Source organism: Chiloscyllium punctatum, chromosome 19 (assembly GCF_047496795.1).
Source record: "Chiloscyllium punctatum isolate Juve2018m chromosome 19, sChiPun1.3, whole genome shotgun sequence".
Classification (NCBI taxonomy): Eukaryota; Metazoa; Chordata; class Chondrichthyes; order Orectolobiformes; family Hemiscylliidae; genus Chiloscyllium; species Chiloscyllium punctatum.
In genome coordinates this window covers 90,381,688-90,401,846 of record NC_092757.1, presented here as the reverse complement: position 1 = coordinate 90,401,846, position 20,159 = coordinate 90,381,688, and the positions used below count along the sequence as shown (strand labels likewise).

General features: G+C 45.4%; 1 protein-coding gene across 5 annotated transcripts in view; it reads left to right on the top strand.

The window, feature by feature from the left end:
- Positions 1-20,159, top strand: part of tbx4 (T-box transcription factor 4) — a 144,730-nt gene that overhangs the window by 111,799 nt on the left and 12,772 nt on the right. For 4 of the 5 annotated variants that reach the window (XM_072590038.1, XM_072590039.1, XM_072590037.1 and 1 more), the window contains exons 7-8: positions 17,079-17,191; positions 19,889-20,115. In XM_072590038.1, coding sequence (XP_072446139.1) covers positions 17,079-17,191; positions 19,889-20,115 — 340 coding nt within the window. The remainder of the gene's footprint in view (positions 1-17,078; positions 17,192-19,888; positions 20,116-20,159) is intronic. The other variant, XM_072590041.1, reaches the window with a different exon arrangement.

The window sequence follows — 20,159 nt, the reverse complement described above, 5'->3', positions numbered from 1 at the left end:
CTCTCACACTCTCCATTTCCCACCCATGTCAATTTATGCAATTTAATCCTCTCTGCCTGTCCCCCATGACCTCTCGTACTTCAGTGCCAACAATCCACCAAACGGCCTTTTGCTTCATTTATCATGTCAGCACATTGAGAATTCTGGATGGCTGCAGCTCCAACAACATTCAAGAAGCTCAAACACCATCCAGGATAAAGCAGCCCACCTGATTAGCACTCTATCCAACACACTCAATACTTACTCGCTCCATCACCAATGCTGAGTGACAGCAGTGTGTACCATTTGCAAGATACACTGTAACAACTCATCAAGGCTGATTAGCACCTTCTAAATTTGCAACTTTTACCACAAATTCCCCTAGAAGCAACAGCTTTCCAAGATTTTGAACCAGCAACATTGGAGGAATGGTGATATGTTTCAAAGTCAGGATGGTGAGTGGGTGGGGAGTGGAACTTGGAGGGGGTTGTGTTCCTTATATATGCTACCATTGTCCTGTGAATTGGAAGTGTTTGTGGATTTGGAAAATGCTGTCTAAGGAGGCTTGGTTAGTTGTTGCAGTGCATTTTGTAGATGGTAAGCCCTGCTGCCATTGTACATTGGTGAAGGAGCGAGTAAATGTTGAAGGGGTTGGATAGAGTAGAAATCAGGTGGTTTGCTTTCTCCTGGATGGTGTTTGAGCTTCTTGAATTTGTTGGAGCTGCACCCTTCCAGGATTCTTGATGAATATATGCAGGCCTACTCATTGATGCCAATATCCAAGAATAATGTTTAAAAATCCCAAAGTATTCATGCACATAGAAGGAAAATATCGGTGCATTGCTTAAATCGCCTCCTCTAAAGAATGAAAATACAATGGGATTTTATTACATTTGATGATAAGGTATCACTGAGACTAGTTTACAATTCTAGATTTAATTAATTTAATATAATTCCCTCCAGCAGCCATGGTGGGCTTTGGCTGGGTTATTGGTCCAGTAACCTAACCATCTCCCTCCATTTAACTATCTCTGGCTATGACCTCTGTCATCTGCTCTAAGCTTTACTACTTTTCTCAGTGTAACACCATCCACTTCAATCTTCACTGCACTTTCCTTGAATGGATTTATTCTAACTATATTGTCCTCTTGATGTTCATACTATGGCCTTATCCTGAACCACTAGATCTATGCTATTTTGTAGGACCTCATCTGATTCTGTCAACAGTGATCTGCCAGTTTATTGGTTAGCTCAGTTGGTTGGAGGGCTGATTTATGATGCTAATGGAATACCCTCCACCTGCCTGGATGGATGCAGCTCTAACAACACTCAAGCATCTTGATACTGTCCAGGACAAAGCAGCTCATTAGATTGGCACCACATCCACAAGCATCCACTTCCTCCACTGTGGGCAGCATGGTGGCTCAGTGGTCAGCATTGCTGCTTCACAGCGCCAGAGACCCAGGTTCAAATCCACTCTCGGGTGACTGTCTGTGTTGGGTTTCCTCCCTAAGTCCAAAGATGTGCAGGTTAGAGTGGATTGGCCATAGGAAATGCAGGGTTACAGGGATAGGGTAGGCGGGAATGGATCTGGGTGGGATGCTGTTCAGGGGGTCACCATGGACTTGATGGGCTAAATGGCCTGTTTTCACACTGTAGGGATTCTATGAAGCTCAGTAGCAGCAGTGTCTACTATCTACAAGATGCACTGCAGAAATTCACCAAGGCTCTTTAGCACCTTACAAACCCATGACCACTTCCATTTAGAAGCACAAGGATAGCAGACACATGGGAACACCACCACATGCAAGTTTCTCTCCAAGCCACTCACCATCTTAACTTACTGATGTATCGCTGTTCCTTCACTGTAAAAATGCTGGAATTCCCTCCCTAATGGCATTGTGGGTCCACACGGTCTGCAGCTGTTCAAGAAGGCAGCTCACCCCCACCTTCTCAAGGGACAACTATAAATGCTGACCCAACCAGAAAGACCCACACCCCAGGAATGAATAAAGAAAAACTTTACTACATTAAGCAAAATCCACCTTGCTGAGGAAGATCAGTGAACACAGTTGTCAGTTACTCATCCTTCTGGGTAGGAGAGCCAAGAATGTTAGGTGAGAATCTAATGTCACAAAACATTTGGACACTTTGCCTGTGGGTAGAAATGATCCTCTCATGTCTCTACAACTACCTGTTTTGAACATGTATACAATGGTCTTTAGCGCATATGTTCCACCGATGACTAATCCTGAGGATATCAATCAGAAATGCTATGAAGACTTGGACTGCACTATTGCAAATACTGCTCATTATGATGGGAGACGTCAGTGAGGGCATTCGAGCGGTCCATCAGGCTTGGGGTGAGATCTTACAGAGTCATGGTGTGGGAAAATGCAATAGCAATGGTGTGTTTCTCCTGAGTCTTTGCACATGCTGAAATACCTCAAGTCACCAACACCATCTTTTACAGAAGGCAAGATACAAAAGCATATCGCTGCTCCAGGTCTCTAAACACTGGTGTCAGAATGACTTTATCATAGCCCCACAGAGCACCATCAAAGATGTTCTGATTGCCAGGTTATGAGTGGAAGCGAATACTGGGCAGACCACAGGATGCTCCAAGAACAATTCAGAATCAGACGTGCGGAGGAGCAATCATCTGAAGAAAGTCCAAGTGATGATGTTGAGGCAGCACGGTCAAGTTTCAACTTAACTCATCTGAAAGCAGCTGCTGATGGTCTGGGAATATGAACGATAAATCACTGAGATTGATTTGACCAAAACAATTAGCAAAATAAGGAACTGCTACAAGAAAAAACTCCAGCAAATGTAGCATTTGGGAAAGAAAGATAGAGCCACTGCTCAGAGATCATTCCAGAAGAGCAAAAAGGACCTGCAACAGAAGTTTCCTATGATGTAAGACACATTGTGGCTAAATAAGCCAGGGAGCTTCAAGTTTAACCCATCAGCACAAAAAGAGGAATTTTAAACATGAAAGGCAATGTATGGTCCTTCCTCTTGTGGCTACTCATCTGTTTTCAATGCTGATGGAAAATGTCTCCTAACAAGGTCAGTTAACAATGATGCACGGCTGAACGTTTAAAGGATGAGCAAAACAATCTCTGATGGAGTCAAAACAATCAGATCCCAAGCCTCAAGGAAAGCTGTAGGCTCAAACAGGATTCCAGAAGAAGTTTACAAATCTGGGGTCTCCATCAAACTCCCACCATTACACAGATTGTGGGATGATTGAATCATACAGCAGGATTCAAGGATACTTCAATAGTTCACCAGTACAAAGGAAAAGGACAGAATTTGTGTGTGACAGTCACTAAGGAATCTTACCACTTGAGACAGCTGGTAAGATCTTAGCAAATGTCCTACTTAACAGACTGGTAAACAACAAGGTAAAGGATATACTGTCAGAACGTCAAGATGGTTCAGGAAAGGGAGAGTCATTGAGTCATAAAGCTGTACAGCACAGAAACAAGCCCTTCAGTTCAACTTGTCCCCTGCCAACCAGATATCCGAAATTAATCTAGTCCCATTTGCCAGCACTGGGCCCATATCCTGCTAAACCCCTCCAATTCATGTACCCACCAGGTGCCTTTTAAATATTGTAATTGTACCAGCCTCCACCATTTCCTCTGGCAGCTCATTCCATACATGCACCACCCTCTGCATGAAAACGTTGCTCCTTAGGTCGCTTTTAAATCTTTTCCAATGCACCTTAAACCTATGCCCTTTCATTTCAGATTCCCCTATTCGAGGGAAAAGATTTTGTCTATTTGCCCTATCCATGCCCCTTATGATTTTACAAACCTCTATAAAGTCACCTATCAGCATCTCCCTTCACTTCAAACCCTCCAACCCTGGCAACATCCTTATAAGTCTTTTCTGAACCCTTCCAAGTTTCACAGTATCTTTCCTGTAGCAGGGAACCAGAATCGAATGCAGTATTCCAAAAGTGGCCTAACCAATGTCCTGTACAGCCACAACATGACCTCCCAACTCGTATACTCAATGCACTGACCAATAAAGGCAAGCATACCAAATGCCTTCTTCAATATCCTGTCTACCTGCGACTCCACTTTTAAGGAACTAGGAACCTGTTGTGACATGATGTTTACCCTCAGACAAATACAAGAGAAATACCATGAACAACAGGTGTGATTCTATTGTGCCTGCATTGACTTGGTAAAGGCCTTTGACACATAAATGGTCTTGTAGAAAGTGTTAGCCAAATTCCTGATAGAGGTAGAAATAAAAAAAAGGGTAAAGTTACAAAAGATTGGACAGATTGATGGGTGAAATCCATCCTGAGTTTTAAACAATACCATCTCTTATATTTGGGTTAAGTGCTATGTCAGTGCCATCAGCTCCAGGTGGACAGGTTTCATGGAACCAATGACAACATCAAAGGAAGGTCAATGGATTCATTATGATCGATAGCTCAGAATCAAATCTAAATCAAAACAAATCTTGCCATCTTATTGAATCTGACCATTGATTTTGTGGCTGTTGGTGAACATGTGGGATCTTGCTTGGGTCCAGTGAAATTGAAAGCAGTTACCTCCCCATCCCCAACATGGAAAAGACCAGAGCGGGGCCAGTAATATCGCTGTCCTTTGTAAAACCAGATGAAGACAAAGCAATGACCTTATAGAGGTTTACACAATTATGAGGGGAATGGATAGGATAAATAGACAAGGTCTTTTCCCTGGGGTTGGGGAGTCCAGAACTAGAGGACATAAGTTTAGGGTGAGAGGGGAAAGATATAAAAGAGACCTAAGGGGCAACTTTTTCATGCAGAGGGTGGTACGTGTATGGAATGAGCTGCCAGAGGATGTGGTTGAGGCTGGTACAATTGCAACATTTAAGAGGCATTTGGATGGGTATATGAATAGGAAGGGATATGGGCCGCATGCTGGCAGGTGGGCCTATGGGTTGGGATATCTGGTCAGCATGGACGGTTTGGACCGAAAGGTCTGTTTCCATGCTGTACATCTCTATGACTCTAGGACTTTAGTGGGCAGTAGTATCATGCTCATTGAATATGGATAAGTAACAGCATAGAAACCAAGCAGTAGAGTTTTGAATGATTTGAGTAACCTTCTTCGCTGTCCACTACACCTCCAATTTTGGTGTCATCTGCAAACTTACTAACTATACCTCTTATGCTCTCATCCAAATCATTTATGTAAATGACGAAAAGTAGAGGACCCAGCACCTATCCTTGTGGCACTCCACTGGTCACAGGCCTCCAGTCTGAAAAACAACCTTCCACCACCACCCTCTGTCTTCTACCTTTGAGCCAGTTCTGTATCCAAATGGCTAGTTCTCCCTGCATTCCATGAGATCTAACCTTGCTAACCAGTTGTCCCATGGGGAACCTTGTCGAACGCCTTACTGAAGTCCATATAGATCACATCTATCGCTTTGCCCTCATCAATCTTCTTTGTTACTTCTTCAAAAAACTCAGTCAAGTTTGTGAGACATGATTTCCCACGCACAAAGCCTAATCAGTCCTTGCCTTTCCAAATACATTTAGATCCTATTCCTCAGGATTCCTTCCAACAACTTGCCCACCACCGACATCGGGCTCACTGCTCTTTTGTTCCCTGGCTTGTCCTTACCACGTTAGCCAATATCCAGTCTTCTGGCACCTCACCTGTGACTATCGATGATACAAATATCTCAGCAAGAGGCCCAGCAATCACTTACCCAGCTTCCCAAAGAGTTCTAGGATACATCTGATCAGATCCTGGGGATTTATCCATCTTTATGCATTTCAAGACATCCAGCACTTCCTCCTCTGTAATATGGACATTTTTCAAGACATCACCACCTATTTCCCTACATTCTATATCGTCCATATCCTTTTCCACAGTAAATACTGATGCAAAATACTCATTTGGTATCTCCCCCCTTTCCTGCGGCTCCACAAAAAGGCCGCCTTACTGATTTTGAGAGACCCTATTCTCACCCTAGTTACCCTTTTGTCCTTAATGTAAAAGCCATTTGGATTCTCCTTAATTCTATTTGCCAAAACTATCTCATGTCCCCTTTTTGCCCTTCTGATTTCCCTCTAAATTATATTCCTACTGCCTTTGTACTCTTCTAAGGATTCACTCAATCTATCCAGTCTATACCTGACATATACTTCCTTCTTTTTCTTAACCAAACCCTCTAGTCATCCAGCATTCCCTATACCTACCAGCCTTCCCTTTCACCCTGACAGGAATATACTTTCTCTGGATTCTTGTTATCTCATTTCTGAAGGCTTCCCATTTTCCAGCCGTCCCTTTACCTGCGAACATCTGCCCCCAATCAGCTTTTGAAAGTTCTTGCCTAATACCATCAAAATTGGCCTTTCTCAAATTTAGAACTTCAACTTTTAGATCTGGTCTATCCTTTTCCATTGCAATTTTAAATCTAATAGAATTATGGTCGCTGGCCCCAAAGTGCTCCCCCACTGACACCTCAGTCACTGCCCTGCCTTATTTCCCAAGTGTAGGTTAAGTTTTGCACCTTCTCTAGTAGGTACATCCACATACTGAATCAGAAAATTGTCTTGTACACACTTAACAAATTCCTCTCCGTCTAAACCCTTAACACTATGGCAGTCCCAGTCTACGTTTGGAAAGTTAAAATCCCCGATCATAACCACCCTATTATTAGATTACTTACAGTGTGGAAACACTACGGACAATTTAGCATGGCCAATTCACCTAACCTGCACATCTTTGGACTGTGGGAGGAAACCGGAGCAAACCCACGCAGACAGTAGCCCGAGGTGAGGATTGAACCTGGGTCCCTGGTGCTGTGAGGCAGCAGTGCTAACCATTGTGCCACCATGCCGCCTTACAGATTCTTACAGATAGCTGAGATCTCTTTACAAATTTGTTTCTCAACTTCCCGCTGGCTATTAGGGGGTCTATAATACAATCCTTATAAGGTGATCGTCCCTTTTGAATTTCTCAGTTTAACCTGAATAACTTCCCTGGATGTATTTCCAGGAATATCCTCCCTCAGTACAACTGTAATGCTATCCCTTATCAAAAACGCCAATCCCCCTCCTTTCATGCCTCCCTTTCTTTCCTTCCTGTAGCATTTATATCTTGGAACATTAAACTGCCAGTCCTGTCCATCCCTGAGTCATGTTTCTGTAATTGCTATGATATCCCAGTCCCATATTCTTAACCATGCCCTGAGTTCATCTGCCTTCTCTGTTAGGCCCCTTGCATTGAAATAAATGCAGTTTAATTTATTAGTCATACCTTGTCCCTACCTGCCCTGACTGTTTGACTCACTTCTGTTCTCAGCTGTACCAGTCTCAGATTGATCTCTTACCTCACTATTTCCTTGAGGCCAAAGAAGTGGTGAATGTGGATACAGTTATAACATTTAAAATACATTGAGATAATTACAGTAATATGAAATATTTGGAGGGTTATGCGCCAATCTCAGGAAGGTGGAACTAGTTTAGTTTGGAATTACAGTCAGCATGGATTGTTTGGAATGAAGGGTCTGTTTCCGTGCTGTATGACTCCATGACTCACTGGGCTCCAGTCAAATAATGCAGATGTGTATACCTGCATCATTCAGTCAGCACAGTACTATCCCTTTCTCAAACCATTTTGATATTCAATCCGTTTCCATAAAATGAAGGGCTCGCTCCATGATCAAACATGTCTCGTCCTTTTAATCATGCACCAGTACCAAAGTGCTGACAGTGATTAGCTAAAGGGTCATTGTGTGGCACAAAATGGTTTCCTAATTGTTTGTTAATTGGGGTCAGAGGACAATAGTTCACCGAAGTATCAGCAGGTGATAGTGTACAGACCATTGCCCCCTGACACAGGACAGCTCAGACTGGTGCCAGGAATTGTACTGTTCTGCCTTATACAGGTGGAAAACATTTTCCACTTGAACTCCTGACTCTTCTGTAAGATAGTTGAGAGCAAGGCAGAGGATTACAGCAATGAATGTGTCTGTCATAAGAAGGCAAAGTGACTCTCCAACACTTTCAGAGACCGTTACAGAATTTTACTGAAATATTCACAACCAGCTGAATATATAACCCTTTCTGAGCTGGGTTTGGATTAATGGTTGACAGGACAGGGTCTTGCCCCATCAGTTTTAAAACTAAGGCCATTAATTGGCAACACCAAAGTTCCGTGAACAATGTATATATGGTGTGTGGGTGTTTGCACTCCCTTTTTGCTTTCCTTAAAGACCTTCTTTCATGTTTTTGGTTACACTTCAGCCCCACGGTCTGGATCTTTGGGCACGCAGTGCGAAGTGGGAGGGGCAGGTCAGAGGATCTCCTCGTAGATCTGCTCCTGGGCCTGGCCAAACTGGACATTAAAAGATCCAGGCAGCAGGCCATGGAGGGGGTCACTATGGCTAATTGTCTGCCCCTCTTCCGCTGTTACGTCCGGCCCCGGGTGTCCCTGGAGAAGGAGCACGCGGTGTCTACTAACAGCCTTGAGGTTTTCAGGGAGAGGTGGGCACCGCAGGGTGTGGAGTGTTTTATTTCCCCCTCTGACTCTATTTTGATTTAATCCCTGCCTTCCCCCTTTCACTGTTTTGCTCAGTCTGCCTTGCCCTTTGTTGAGGAGGGCATTGCTTGTCACTGGCCATTCAGGTGTTTCCTTCCTTCCTGTTGGTGGAATATGAATAAAGATTTCTGCACTCATTGTTCTTCACTGTGTCCTACACCTGTACACACACAACATGGGTGCTAGGGAATGAATAAACACTACTGCTGTTAGGAGGTAGTATGGAGCAAGTCAAAAATAATAAAACCACAGCGTATCTTTCCAAATGATATTTTTAATAAAAATGTTGGATTAGAAATTATGACAAATAACTACAGAAATAAAACTCCAACAGTCTTTATGACTCACTTCTATTCTGCCAAAAATACAATTCAAATGAAATAATGCCCTCTGGCAGACCCAGCACCTCTTGGTTCCATTCAGAGAGTTTACCGTCATTGTATAATAGCACCCCAACTACTTGGGAATTATATCATAATCTATCAATTAAATTAGCACCACAATAGTGCATATTATAGTTATGTGGAAGACTTTTACTAAAAGGAGAAATTGATATCAAAAAGATGGGTAGAGAAAAAATAAATTTATGGTTTACTGAACACGATGGTTATTGTGGTACTGTGACAGTGTTGATGTCATATGCAAAATGCATCTAGTCAGCATTGATTAATATCAGAATAACAGTTTCATATGTTCCTCATTAATATTTTACATGTAGTTATTGGTCTGTCTCCAGAGATTCCTTGGCTCTGGGAGTTGAACTTACACTACTGGAAAAACACTCTTGATAGTAGAAATTGGTTCTTGTCTCTTTCCATCTCCTAGACTTTAATGTATTGCAAGTCCTATGCTAGAATTTGGACAATATTTAGCATTCTTCAATCAGAAGCCAGTCTTCTGTAGAATTCCTGGTGTTTATGCCTGTGAAGGTATATCAAACATCAGCTTGTTCTGCAAAGCGCTTTTCACAACCGTCAGGCAGACAGCTGAAAGTACTTTGTAGCCAATGAAATACTCTGCAGGGTAGTCACCATTGTAAAGTTGGGAATACAGGAACCACTTTGCACTCAGTAAGCTCCCACAGTCACAACTGTCCCTTCTGGGCTTCAAGGATGATCTCTACGCAGGGTTGCATGTTTCTGCCGTGGGGCTTCATGTGACTGAACAGGTTGATTCTCAGAAGGAGCAGGATGTCCCAAGAGGTAGTGGGACCTGAAATTCAGAATTTACTTCTTTTTTTCTTCACTGCAGTCACTCCTCCTAGTCATTATGGCATTTGGAATCAAGGCATTGATGTAACCTGGTTAGACACATTGTCACCATTTTGAATGATTGGGTAACAATCTCCTCCTAAGCATTAAGGTTATTGCTTCAAAGAGGCTGTAAAATATCTTTAAGACCTTTTCCTTATCCTTCCTGGGACAATGATCTTTGCAGAGTAGAAAGAACAGGTTCTTATGTGAATAAGTTTCAGACACCTGGACACAGAATCCAGTCCATCAAACAGATTTTGCAGCAGTTTGGTGTGAACATTTTTGCGCAGGCTTCACAAAGGATACAAGCATTTGTTTGACAGACCTCCTCATGGATCAGATGGAGACATTGCTGCTGGATTTTTCCAGAGCTGTTACTTATCACTTTTAGATTAGATTACTTACAGTGTGGAAACAGGCCCTTCGGCCCAACAAGTCCACACCACCCCGCCGAAGCGCAACCCACCCATACCCCTACATTTACCCCTTCCTAACACTACGGGCAATTTAGCATAGCCAATTCACCTGACCTGCACATCTTTGGACTGTGGGAGGAAACCGGAGCACCCGGAGGAAACCCAAGCAGACACGGGGAGAACGTGCAAACTCCACACAGTCAGTCGCCTGAGGCGGGAATTGAACCCGGATCTCTGGCGCTGTGAGGCAGCAGTGCTAACCACTGTGCCACCATGCCGCCCACTGACACACAATCCAGCTCTTAGTGCATACAACTGTCTTCTACACTGGAAATCTTATTGACTTGTGGTGACTTGTCACAAATCCTGGAATTCCCTCCCTAATGACACTGTGGGCCAACCCACAGCAGGTGGACTGCAGCAGTTCAAGAAGGCAGCTCACCACAATCTTCTGAAGGGCATCTAGGGTGGGTAATTAAATGTTGGTTAACAAGAGACATCCATGTCCCGAGGGTGAACACAAGAAACAGTTCCACACTGTGAAAATGATCAGATTGTCTGTATCCATGTTAACTAAGGGTCATCAAAGAATATCAGATGATATTTTTTATGCATCTAAGCATATCCGATGGGCTAATGATCCATTTCAAAGAAGGCAACTCCAACCCTTCTTTTGTGTTTGATATTCCCCCGAGAGGGAATTGAACCTAAAGTGCGATTAACTGGACCATGAGTTACACAACGGCCTAGATTTTCAGATGGCTGGCAGTCGTAAAAGGGAGATTTGCATGGAGATCCTGTAAAATCCCATTGTGACAGACTCTGGAGGAATTGCCTGGGAAAATGAATATTCCACAGGACAATACTCCTACACCTGGAACCCTCTGAAAGTATCCACCTAAACTGGGAAATTCGGAGGGTTCTGATGAAATCACATGAACAGCTGCTCAGGAAAAGTTAGACTAATAAATGCGTTGCTCAACTTCTGAGGAATGATTCAATTAACCCCATATTTACATCAGAACCCCAGCTACATCTCCTCCCTTAAACATCCCAGACACCCCCCCCCTGCCACAGAACACATTCCCCCAAACTGGTTCCAGACCCACTGTCCCCATTTCTTTCTGGACCTACCAACCCTCTTCCTTCCTGTCCCTGGCCAGAACCCCCATCCCTACCCAGACCTGCTCGACATGCCCCCTCCCAGGTTCCGCACTTGAATCTCCAGGAAAATTCTCTCTTCTCCCACTTCAGAGTAATCCCCCACTTCCCGAGTACCCCTACCTCTGCCCTGGATCCAACCCCTTTCCCCTCCCCAACCCCAGACCCATTCTCCCCAATCCCTTGTTCCCCGGTCCAAACTCACTCTCCCACCTCTCCCCTTCCTGCATCTGTATGTGATTCCCTTCCACCCCCACCTCCATTGCCAAAGAGCTGCTTCTGCCCACTTCCCCCAATCCCCTTTCTCTGGCCTGGGGCCAATCCAGCTTCCCCCAGCTGGGATCTACCATACTCCCCACCCTCATTCCAGACCAGATCTACCCTCCCCCTTCCTGCCCTAGACACTGCATCAGTTGCCTGGCTTCATTGCCACCTTGCAGTGTGGAACCTTGCTCCTTGGCACACTACCCCTGTCACCGAGCCCTCTACCCAGCTGACACCCAATCAAACGGTACCTCCCGCACCCAGCTATTTGGCACTGTACTGTCTGGGCAGCCTAACCTGTAACACTTACCTGTGGTGATGTGCCTGTGGGTCAGGGGGCAGTAGTTGGGTCATGGGGTGGTGGTTTGCAGGTTCCTGACTGTCCACACTGTCAGAATGGAAGGATCCCTGGTCACAATCCCCCATCAGAAATGCTAGCTCTCTCCTTTCCTACACAAGAGGCTGGAGGGGCACACTGCCCGAGATTGTGGTTGCGGGCGGCCGTGTATCTGTGACAGGAAAAGCTTCAAGGATTCACGCATTCCCACTGGCCCTCCGTTGGAAACCCCACCTTTAAATTCAAAATCTGACAGGAAACCCCTATTTGTTAGCACTGGCCCAGGCAGCACCCCTGGTGGCTAGCTTGTGGGTAGCAGAACAAAACATTTATAAACACAAATGTTGCAGAGACATTAATTATACATACCCAGAAACATAATGGTTCAGCTGTTTCAGGGAAGTTGTGGGTGGCTCTGAAAAGAGCTTTTGGGATCAGGCATTGAGTGCAAACTTCACCTGAAATTACAATGGACTGCAAAAGGGAGTATTCCCAACTCTCATCACTGTTCAGTTTTAATAGTATTAATGGCAGCTGCGGGATTTAGATCATTGTGGTCTCTGTTGGTAAACCTTGGTGTGATTATATGGAGAGCCAAGTGTCCTGACTGTATGTGGGGAGGGGACAAGGTGAAACTGGGGGCTGTTGGTCAGTCAGTCTGGATCAGCATCTACCAGGACTGGGTGTAAAAACCAGGTAAAAACAATGACTGCAGATGCTGGAAACCAGATTCTGGATTAGTGGTGCTGGAAGAGCACAGCAGTTCAGGCAGCAACTGAGGAGCAGGGAAATTGACGTTTCGGGCAAAAGCCCTTCATCAGGAATAAAGGCAGAGAGCCTGAAGCATGGAGAGATAAGTGAGAGGAGTGTGGGGGTGGGGAGAAAGTAGCATAGAGTACAATAGATGAGTAGGGGAGGGGATGAAGGTGATAGGTTGGGGGTGGGGGGAGGGAGGAGTGGATAGGTGGAAAAGAAGATAGGCAGGTAGGACAAGTCATGGGGACAGTGCTGAGCTGGAAGTTTAGAACTAGGGTGAGGTGGGGGAAGGGGAAATGAGGAAACTGGTGAAGTCCACATTGATGCCCTGGGGTTGAAGTGTTCCGAGGCGGAAGATGAGGCGTTCTTCCTCCAGGCGTCTGGTGGTGAGGGAGCGGCGGTGAGTTGAAATGTTGGGCCACAGGGCGGTGTGGTTGATTGGTGCGGGTGTCTCGGAGATGTTCCCTGAAGCGCTCTGCTGGGAGGTGTCCAGTCTCCCCAATGTAGAGGAGACCGCATCGGGAGCAACGGATATAATAAATGATATTAGTGGATGTGCAGGTAAAACTTTGATGGATGTGGAAGGCTCCTTTAGGGCCTTGGATAGAGGTGAGGGAGGAGGTGTGGACGCAGGTTTTGCAGTTCCTGCGGTGGCAGGAGAAGGTGCCAGGATGAGAGGGTGGGTTGTAGGGGGGGTGTGGACCTGACCACGTAGTCACGGAGTGAACGGTCTTTGCTGAAGGCGGAATGGGTGGGGAGGAATATATATCCCTGGTGGTGGGGTCTTTTTGGAGGTGGCGGAAATGTCGGCGGATGATTTGGTTTATGCAAAGGTTGGTAGGGTAGAAGGTGAGCACCAGGGGCGTTCTGTCCTTGTTACGGTTGGAGGGGTGGGGTCTGAGGGTGGAGGTGCGGGATGTGGATGAGATATGTTGGAGGGCATCTTTAACCACGTGGGAAGGGAAATTATGGTCTCTAAAGAAGGAGGCTATCTGGTGTGTTCTGTGGTGGAACTGGTCCTCCTGGGAGCAGATACGGCAGAGGCGGAGGAATTGGGAATACGGGATGGCATTTTTGCAAGAGGTAGGGTGGGAAGAGGTGTAAGCCAGGTAGCTGTGGGAGTCGGTGGGTTTGTAAAAAATGTCAGTGTCAAGTCGGTCATCTTTAATAGAGATGGAGAGGTCCAGGAAGGGGAGGGAGGTGTCAGAGATGGTCCAGGTAATTTTAAGGTCAGGGTGGAATGTGTTGGTGAAGTTGATGAATTGCTCAACCGCCTCGCGGGAGCACGAGATGGCCCCAATGCAGTCATCAATGTAGCGGAGGAAGATGTGAGGAGTGGTGCCGGTGTAATTACGGAAGATCAACTGCTCTACGTAGCCAACAAAGAGACAGGCATAGCTGGGGCCCATACGTGTGCCCATGGCTACGCCTTTGGTCTGGAGGAAGTGGGAGGATCCAAAGGAGAAATTGTTAAGGGTGAGGACCAGTTCGGCCAAACGAATGAGAGTGTTGGTGGAAGGGTACTGTTGGGGACGTCGGGAGAGGAAAAAGCGGAGGGCTTGGAGGCCCTGGTCATGGCAGATAGAGGTGTAGAGGGACTGGATATCCATGGTGAAGATGAGGCATTGGGGGCTGGGGAAACAGAAGTCTTGGAGGAGGTGGAGGGTGTGGGTGATGTCTCGAATGTATGTGGGGAGTTCTTGGTTACAATGGGTCGGCCAGAGTGGTCAGGCTTGTGGATCTTGGGAAGGAGGTAGAACCAGGCAGTGTGGGGTTCCCCGACTATGAGGTTGGAAGCTGTGGGTAGGAGATCTAGTCCCTGGAACTTGGAGGTAACAGGTTCTGTTTATGGTTTCTAGGGGAGAAAGAGAGTTCTCAAGAAACATTCAAATTCTAATGGAGAAAGTGAAAGTCGCACTAGCATTTATTTGGTGGCTTTTTTATTTAAAAAGATCACCCTCCCTGTTGTGACGATTTGGAGGAGCTGGTGTTGGACTGCGGTTACAAAGTTAAAAATTGCACAACACCAGCTTATAGTCCAACAGGTTTATTTGGAAGCACTAGCTTTTGGACTGCTGCTCCTTCGTCAGGTGGTTGTGATGACGTCATTTTAATAGGCCAGTAGGGAGCGCAGTGTTGGAGGATGTGATGATAAATGTTGATGCTCAGATGCTGAGAGGAACAGTTTGAGGCAGTGCTGATCGGTTCTCTGGCACGAAGCAAATCTTCTCCCAGGTGAGAGATTTTCTTTGGATCCGCCGTTTAATGGACAAAAGGAGAGGGGGGAGACTCCACAGGGGAGTGGCTCAGTGGTTAGCTCTGCTGCCTCACAACAAGGACCCCGGTTCGATTCCAGCATCAGGCAACTGTCTATGTGCAGTTTGCACATTGTACAGCTCCTATTTCACTCTAATTAAAACAAAAACAAACTGAATTGGAAGTTCAGATATGTTGCTATAAACTGAGCGAGTACCTTCACTGTGGAGAAAGGAATTGTTGGACATTAGCTCAGCGCCACATGGACACCATTCCTTCACCTCAGGTTCTGAGTTCCTGCGCCCATTTACTGACTGGGGTATGTTTGTCATTTTGCTGATGATCCCATTATCATGTTTTAAATCTGTTCTGAAGACATCTTCATTTTTCCAAAAGGGAAGCTCTCTTAGTGAGTTTGGAGAAGATTTGGTTGAGGTTCAGGATGTAGGTTTGCTTGCTGAGCTGGAAGGTTGGTTTTCGGATGTTTCGTCACCATACTAGGTAACATCTCAGTGAGCCTCCAGATGAAGCTCTCTGTTTAGTAAGGGTATGAAATAGTCACTTCAGGAATAGGGAGAGTAGGATCCGATTCACCCTCCAGCCTTACCACTGCTGGAAAAGGCAGCGCCTCTGCCCTTGAAAGACTCAAGAGAAATTGTTGAAATGTATCTGATTCACAATGCTTCAGAAGCAGTACTTAAGTAAAGGTAATTACAAATGCAGGTGAGGCAGCACCCACTCTTCAAAGAGTCATGTAGACTCAAAACGATGTGGAGGATCCGGTTGGACTGTGGTGGACAAAGTTAAAAATCACACAACACAAGGTTATAATCCAACAGGTTTATTTGTAAGCACTAGCTTTCAGAGCACTGCTCCTTCATCAATTAACTAGGATCATAAGATAGAATTTATAGCAAAAGATCACAGTGTCATGCAATTAAAATGATATATTGGACAAACCTGGGTTGCTGTTAACAGCCGATACTTCCACACAAACCTGTTGGACTATAACCTGGTGTCAGTGATGACTGCAGATGCTGGAGATCAGAGTCAAGAATGGAGTGCTGGAAAAACACAGCAGGTCAGGCAACATCCGAGGAGCAGCAGAATCGATGTTTTGGGCACAAGCCCTTCATCAGGAATGAGGCTTGTGGGCTGGGGAGCTGAGAGATAAATGGAAGGGGTAGTGTGGGGGCAAGGTAGCTGGGAATGTGATAGGTAGATGAAAGTGTGGGTGGAGGTAATTGGTCAGAGGGGAGGGTGGAGCGGCTGGGTGGGAAGGAAGGTGGACAGGTAGGACCGGTCAAGGGGGTTGTGCTGAGTTGAAGGCTTGGGACTGTGATAAGGTGGGGGGAGGGGAAATGAGGAAATTGGTGAAATTCACATTGATTCCCCTCCCCCCCCCCCCCCCCCCCCCCATCCCCCCAAGCCTCATTTCTGATTAAGAACTTATGCCAGAAACTGATTCTGTTGGTCCTAGGAAGCCGCCTGACTTGCTGTGCTTTTCCAGCACCCCAGTCTTGACTATAACCTTGTGTTGTGTGATTTTTAACCTAGACTCAAAATGTTAGCTTCTGGATTAGTGGTGCTGGAAGACACAGCAGTTCAGGCAGCATCCAAGGAGCTGCTCCTCAGATGCTGCCTGAACTGCTGTGCTCTTCCAGCACTACTAATCCAGAATCTGGTTTCCAGCATCTGCAGTCATTGTTTTTACCTCAAAATGTTAGCTTGCTGTCTCTCCATGGATGCTGTCTGACCCGTTGTAATCTTCTGCATTTGTTGTTTTCGGTACAGATTCCAGCATCTGCAGTAATTTGCTCTTACTTAAGACATTTCTCCATTTGCTATTATTGTCTCAGACCGCAGCTTGAATTTAAACAATGCAGTAAGGGCTAAGTAGCCACTGTCACTGAAACAGATGTTGACACACAGCTCACGGCAGAGTCGGATGACAGTAATAAGTACTCTGAATGGGAGATATTTTAGAAAAAGGAAGCAGAGAGCAAGAACCATTTGTTGAATGTACATACAGAAACTGAAATAATCTGATAGACAGCAAGTTAATAAAGATCTTGTGTATTCTCCTCAGATTACCCAGCTCAAAATTGAAAACAACCCCTTTGCTAAAGGATTCCGAGGGGGCGATGACAGTGATCTGCGCGTATCTCGTTTACAGAGGTACGTTATGCAACAAACATGCAGGTACTACATTTCATTTCAATGATTGAGGTCACTGTGTTTTGATTTCATGAATCTTGTCTTCATCACTAAAAACAAAATGTGCTGGAGGTTACAGTGGCTCATCCAACATTCATGCATGTGACCTCCAGCATTTGTTGTTTTCAGTCCAACTGGTTCAAGCACCTTCCATCAGTTCTGGTCATTTCCAGCCATGGGGTGATGGTCTGTCTCTTGGCGTCTGTCACTCCTGCACAGCTGAAAAGATAGAGGGATTTTGTTTTCAGGGAGAAATGCTGTTTTTTTCCAAGATGTCCATTGAGTGTTTTCAATCAGAAAATGAAATGGAAGCCATGGGTGGTTGCGAACATGGGCGTGGGCTCAAGGACTATCAGAGGTCACGGCAGACAGAGACTGTTCTGCCATTCAATGCTATCCTAGCTGATCTGATCATCCTCAACTCCACTTTCCTACCTTTCCCCATGACCCTTGCCTTGTTGATTAAAACTCTTAAAAGGGGCAGGTGGAATTCGGTCAGGCAGTGTGGGGTAATGCGTGTTCACCATTATTTTTATTCTTGTATTTATTCTTCATGCAAGGTGATTAGAATCATAGAATCCCTACAGTGTGGAAGCTGGCTATTCAGCCCATCGAGCCCACACCTATCCTCTGAAGAGCATTCCATCCAGACCCTGATTGTCGCTGACCGGCCAGTATTTATTGCCCGTCCCTGATTGCCCTTGAAAAGATGTTGGTGATGGAGGCAGGTGAAGCTGTCCATTGAAGTAAACTCTCAATGTTGTTGAAGATCGGGTGGATTTGATCATTCCCCAACTCAGGTTGTGAAAAACATGTTTCTTCCACCCCCTTTATTCAATTACTTTTTCATCACCCAAATATAAAATCTAATCTCCCCCAGGTGTAGGCTGATTAGACTGTTACAGAGAATCTTAGAATTTATCTCAAGTATAGAACATAACAGCCCAGCGGAAATGACAAACTAAGGTTGAAATTTAATAATATCTCAATTGGAATACCATGTGCATTATTGAGATGTGTGCTCTGGGGAGGATCTTGAGACTTCAGAGACGGTATAAGGCAGATTTATTGGATTGGTCTGTTTTTGAAACATTCCAAAACAAAGCAAAAAAATACATTTGTCTCAGAAGATTGCATATTGTGGGGAAATCTGAGAGATGCATTAAAAAGTAGGAAAGGACATGACTGGGCAAATGGAAAGTAGTTTTCCAGTTGCTGCAAGTCTAGAATGTGAGGTTAGGGTTACAAAGTTAAATGCAGGTAAGGAACTTCTAGAATGTTCGCCTTAGAGGCCATACAGTGGCTAGTAATGCTACCTCATAGCGTGAGGGACCAGGGTTCAATTCCAGCCTTGGCTGACTGTGTGGAGTTTGCACATTCTCCCAGTGTCTGTGTGGGTTTCCTCCGGGTGCTCTGGTTTCCTCCCGCAGTCCAAAGATGGGCAGGTTAGGGTGGATTGGCCATGGGAAATTGACAGTAGTGTCCAAGGATGTGCAGACTGGGTGGGTTATTCCTGATGAAGGTCTCTTGACTGAAACATTGATTTTCCTGCTCCTCGGATGCTGCCTGACCTGCTGTGCTTTTCCAGCACCACTCTGATCTAAACTCTGGTTTCCAGCATCTGCAGTCCTCACTTTTGCCTAGACTGGGGTGGGTTAGCTATGGCAAATGCAGGATTACAGGGATGGGTAGGGGGTGAGTCTGAGTGAGAGGGTTGGGCTGGACTAGTTGGGCCGAAGGGCCCGTTTCCACACAGTAGGGAATCTAATCTAAATTGTCAACACACAAGGCTTGATCTGACAGTTCCTCAGAGGATGAAAAGTTAGAACCAATATTATAGGTGAAGCGAGAACAAATGAGGATTTGTTATAACTTCCTTGCTTTGTAATCAATGTTTGGAATTCTATATACCTTGTCAACGTTTTAACCTGCCCAACCACAACCACAGGCTTGTGCATGAACCGTGCCTATTACTGCAGTCCCTGGAGAATTGCTGATGAAGGGCTTTTGCCCAAAACGTCGATTTTCCTGCTCCTCGGATGCTGCCTGACCTGTTGTGATTTTCCAGCACCGCTCTCATCTCCAGTATCCGCAGTCCCCACTTCTGCCAAGAGAACGGCAGCCTTTACCTTCCATCGCCCTTTCCTCATTCTGCCGACTAAATGTGTCACTTGATTCTGTTCTGCACGAGATTCCATGGGAAGGCTCTTTCCATCCATCTCCCTATGTAGCCATTACACTCCTCACAGTTAACAGGATTTCCAAGTTTGGTCACCTGCAATATTTGAAATTGTGCCACTTATTGTACCCGAGTCGGAGTTATTAATATAATTCCGAGAGAAGCCGTGGATATAGAACAGTTCCCGAGGCACTCCGCTGGTCTCCTTCCTCCAATCCGCCTTCTCAGTTAAGAACCTTACCACTAATGTGTCCACGCTTTAACTGAAAGTTCCCATGTTTACAGTTGTATGAAATTGGTTAGAGAGATTCCATCCTCCCACAGACACACGGGTTTAGTTCCTCAGTCCTACATCGCGCTGCAGTGAAACAGTTTATTTTAAAAACTTTTATCTCTGAACCCTCTAATCTAATTACCTCCCCCGTCTCTTGGCCCTGACTCCACTGTAATGTTACACCTGGTATAAACACAAATTTCTTCCGGTGTCTTTTTTTTCTTCGCAGGGAATATCCGGTCATTTCCAAAAGCATCGTCAGGCAAAGACTGATTTCGAATCATGGCCAGTTGACACCGAAAATGGAAGGCAGTATAGCACAGGCTCATCAGCATTATCCGTACGACAGTTCTGGGCCCATTCCGCTCAGCTCACCCGGCGCCCAGGACCTGGCACTCAGTCCCTTCGCGGCGCAGAGAGACTCCGGGCTCATTTACCACTGTTTTAAACCAAGAGGTAACTGGGAACTGAGTTTAAATGCATATTCAATGAGCAAAGGT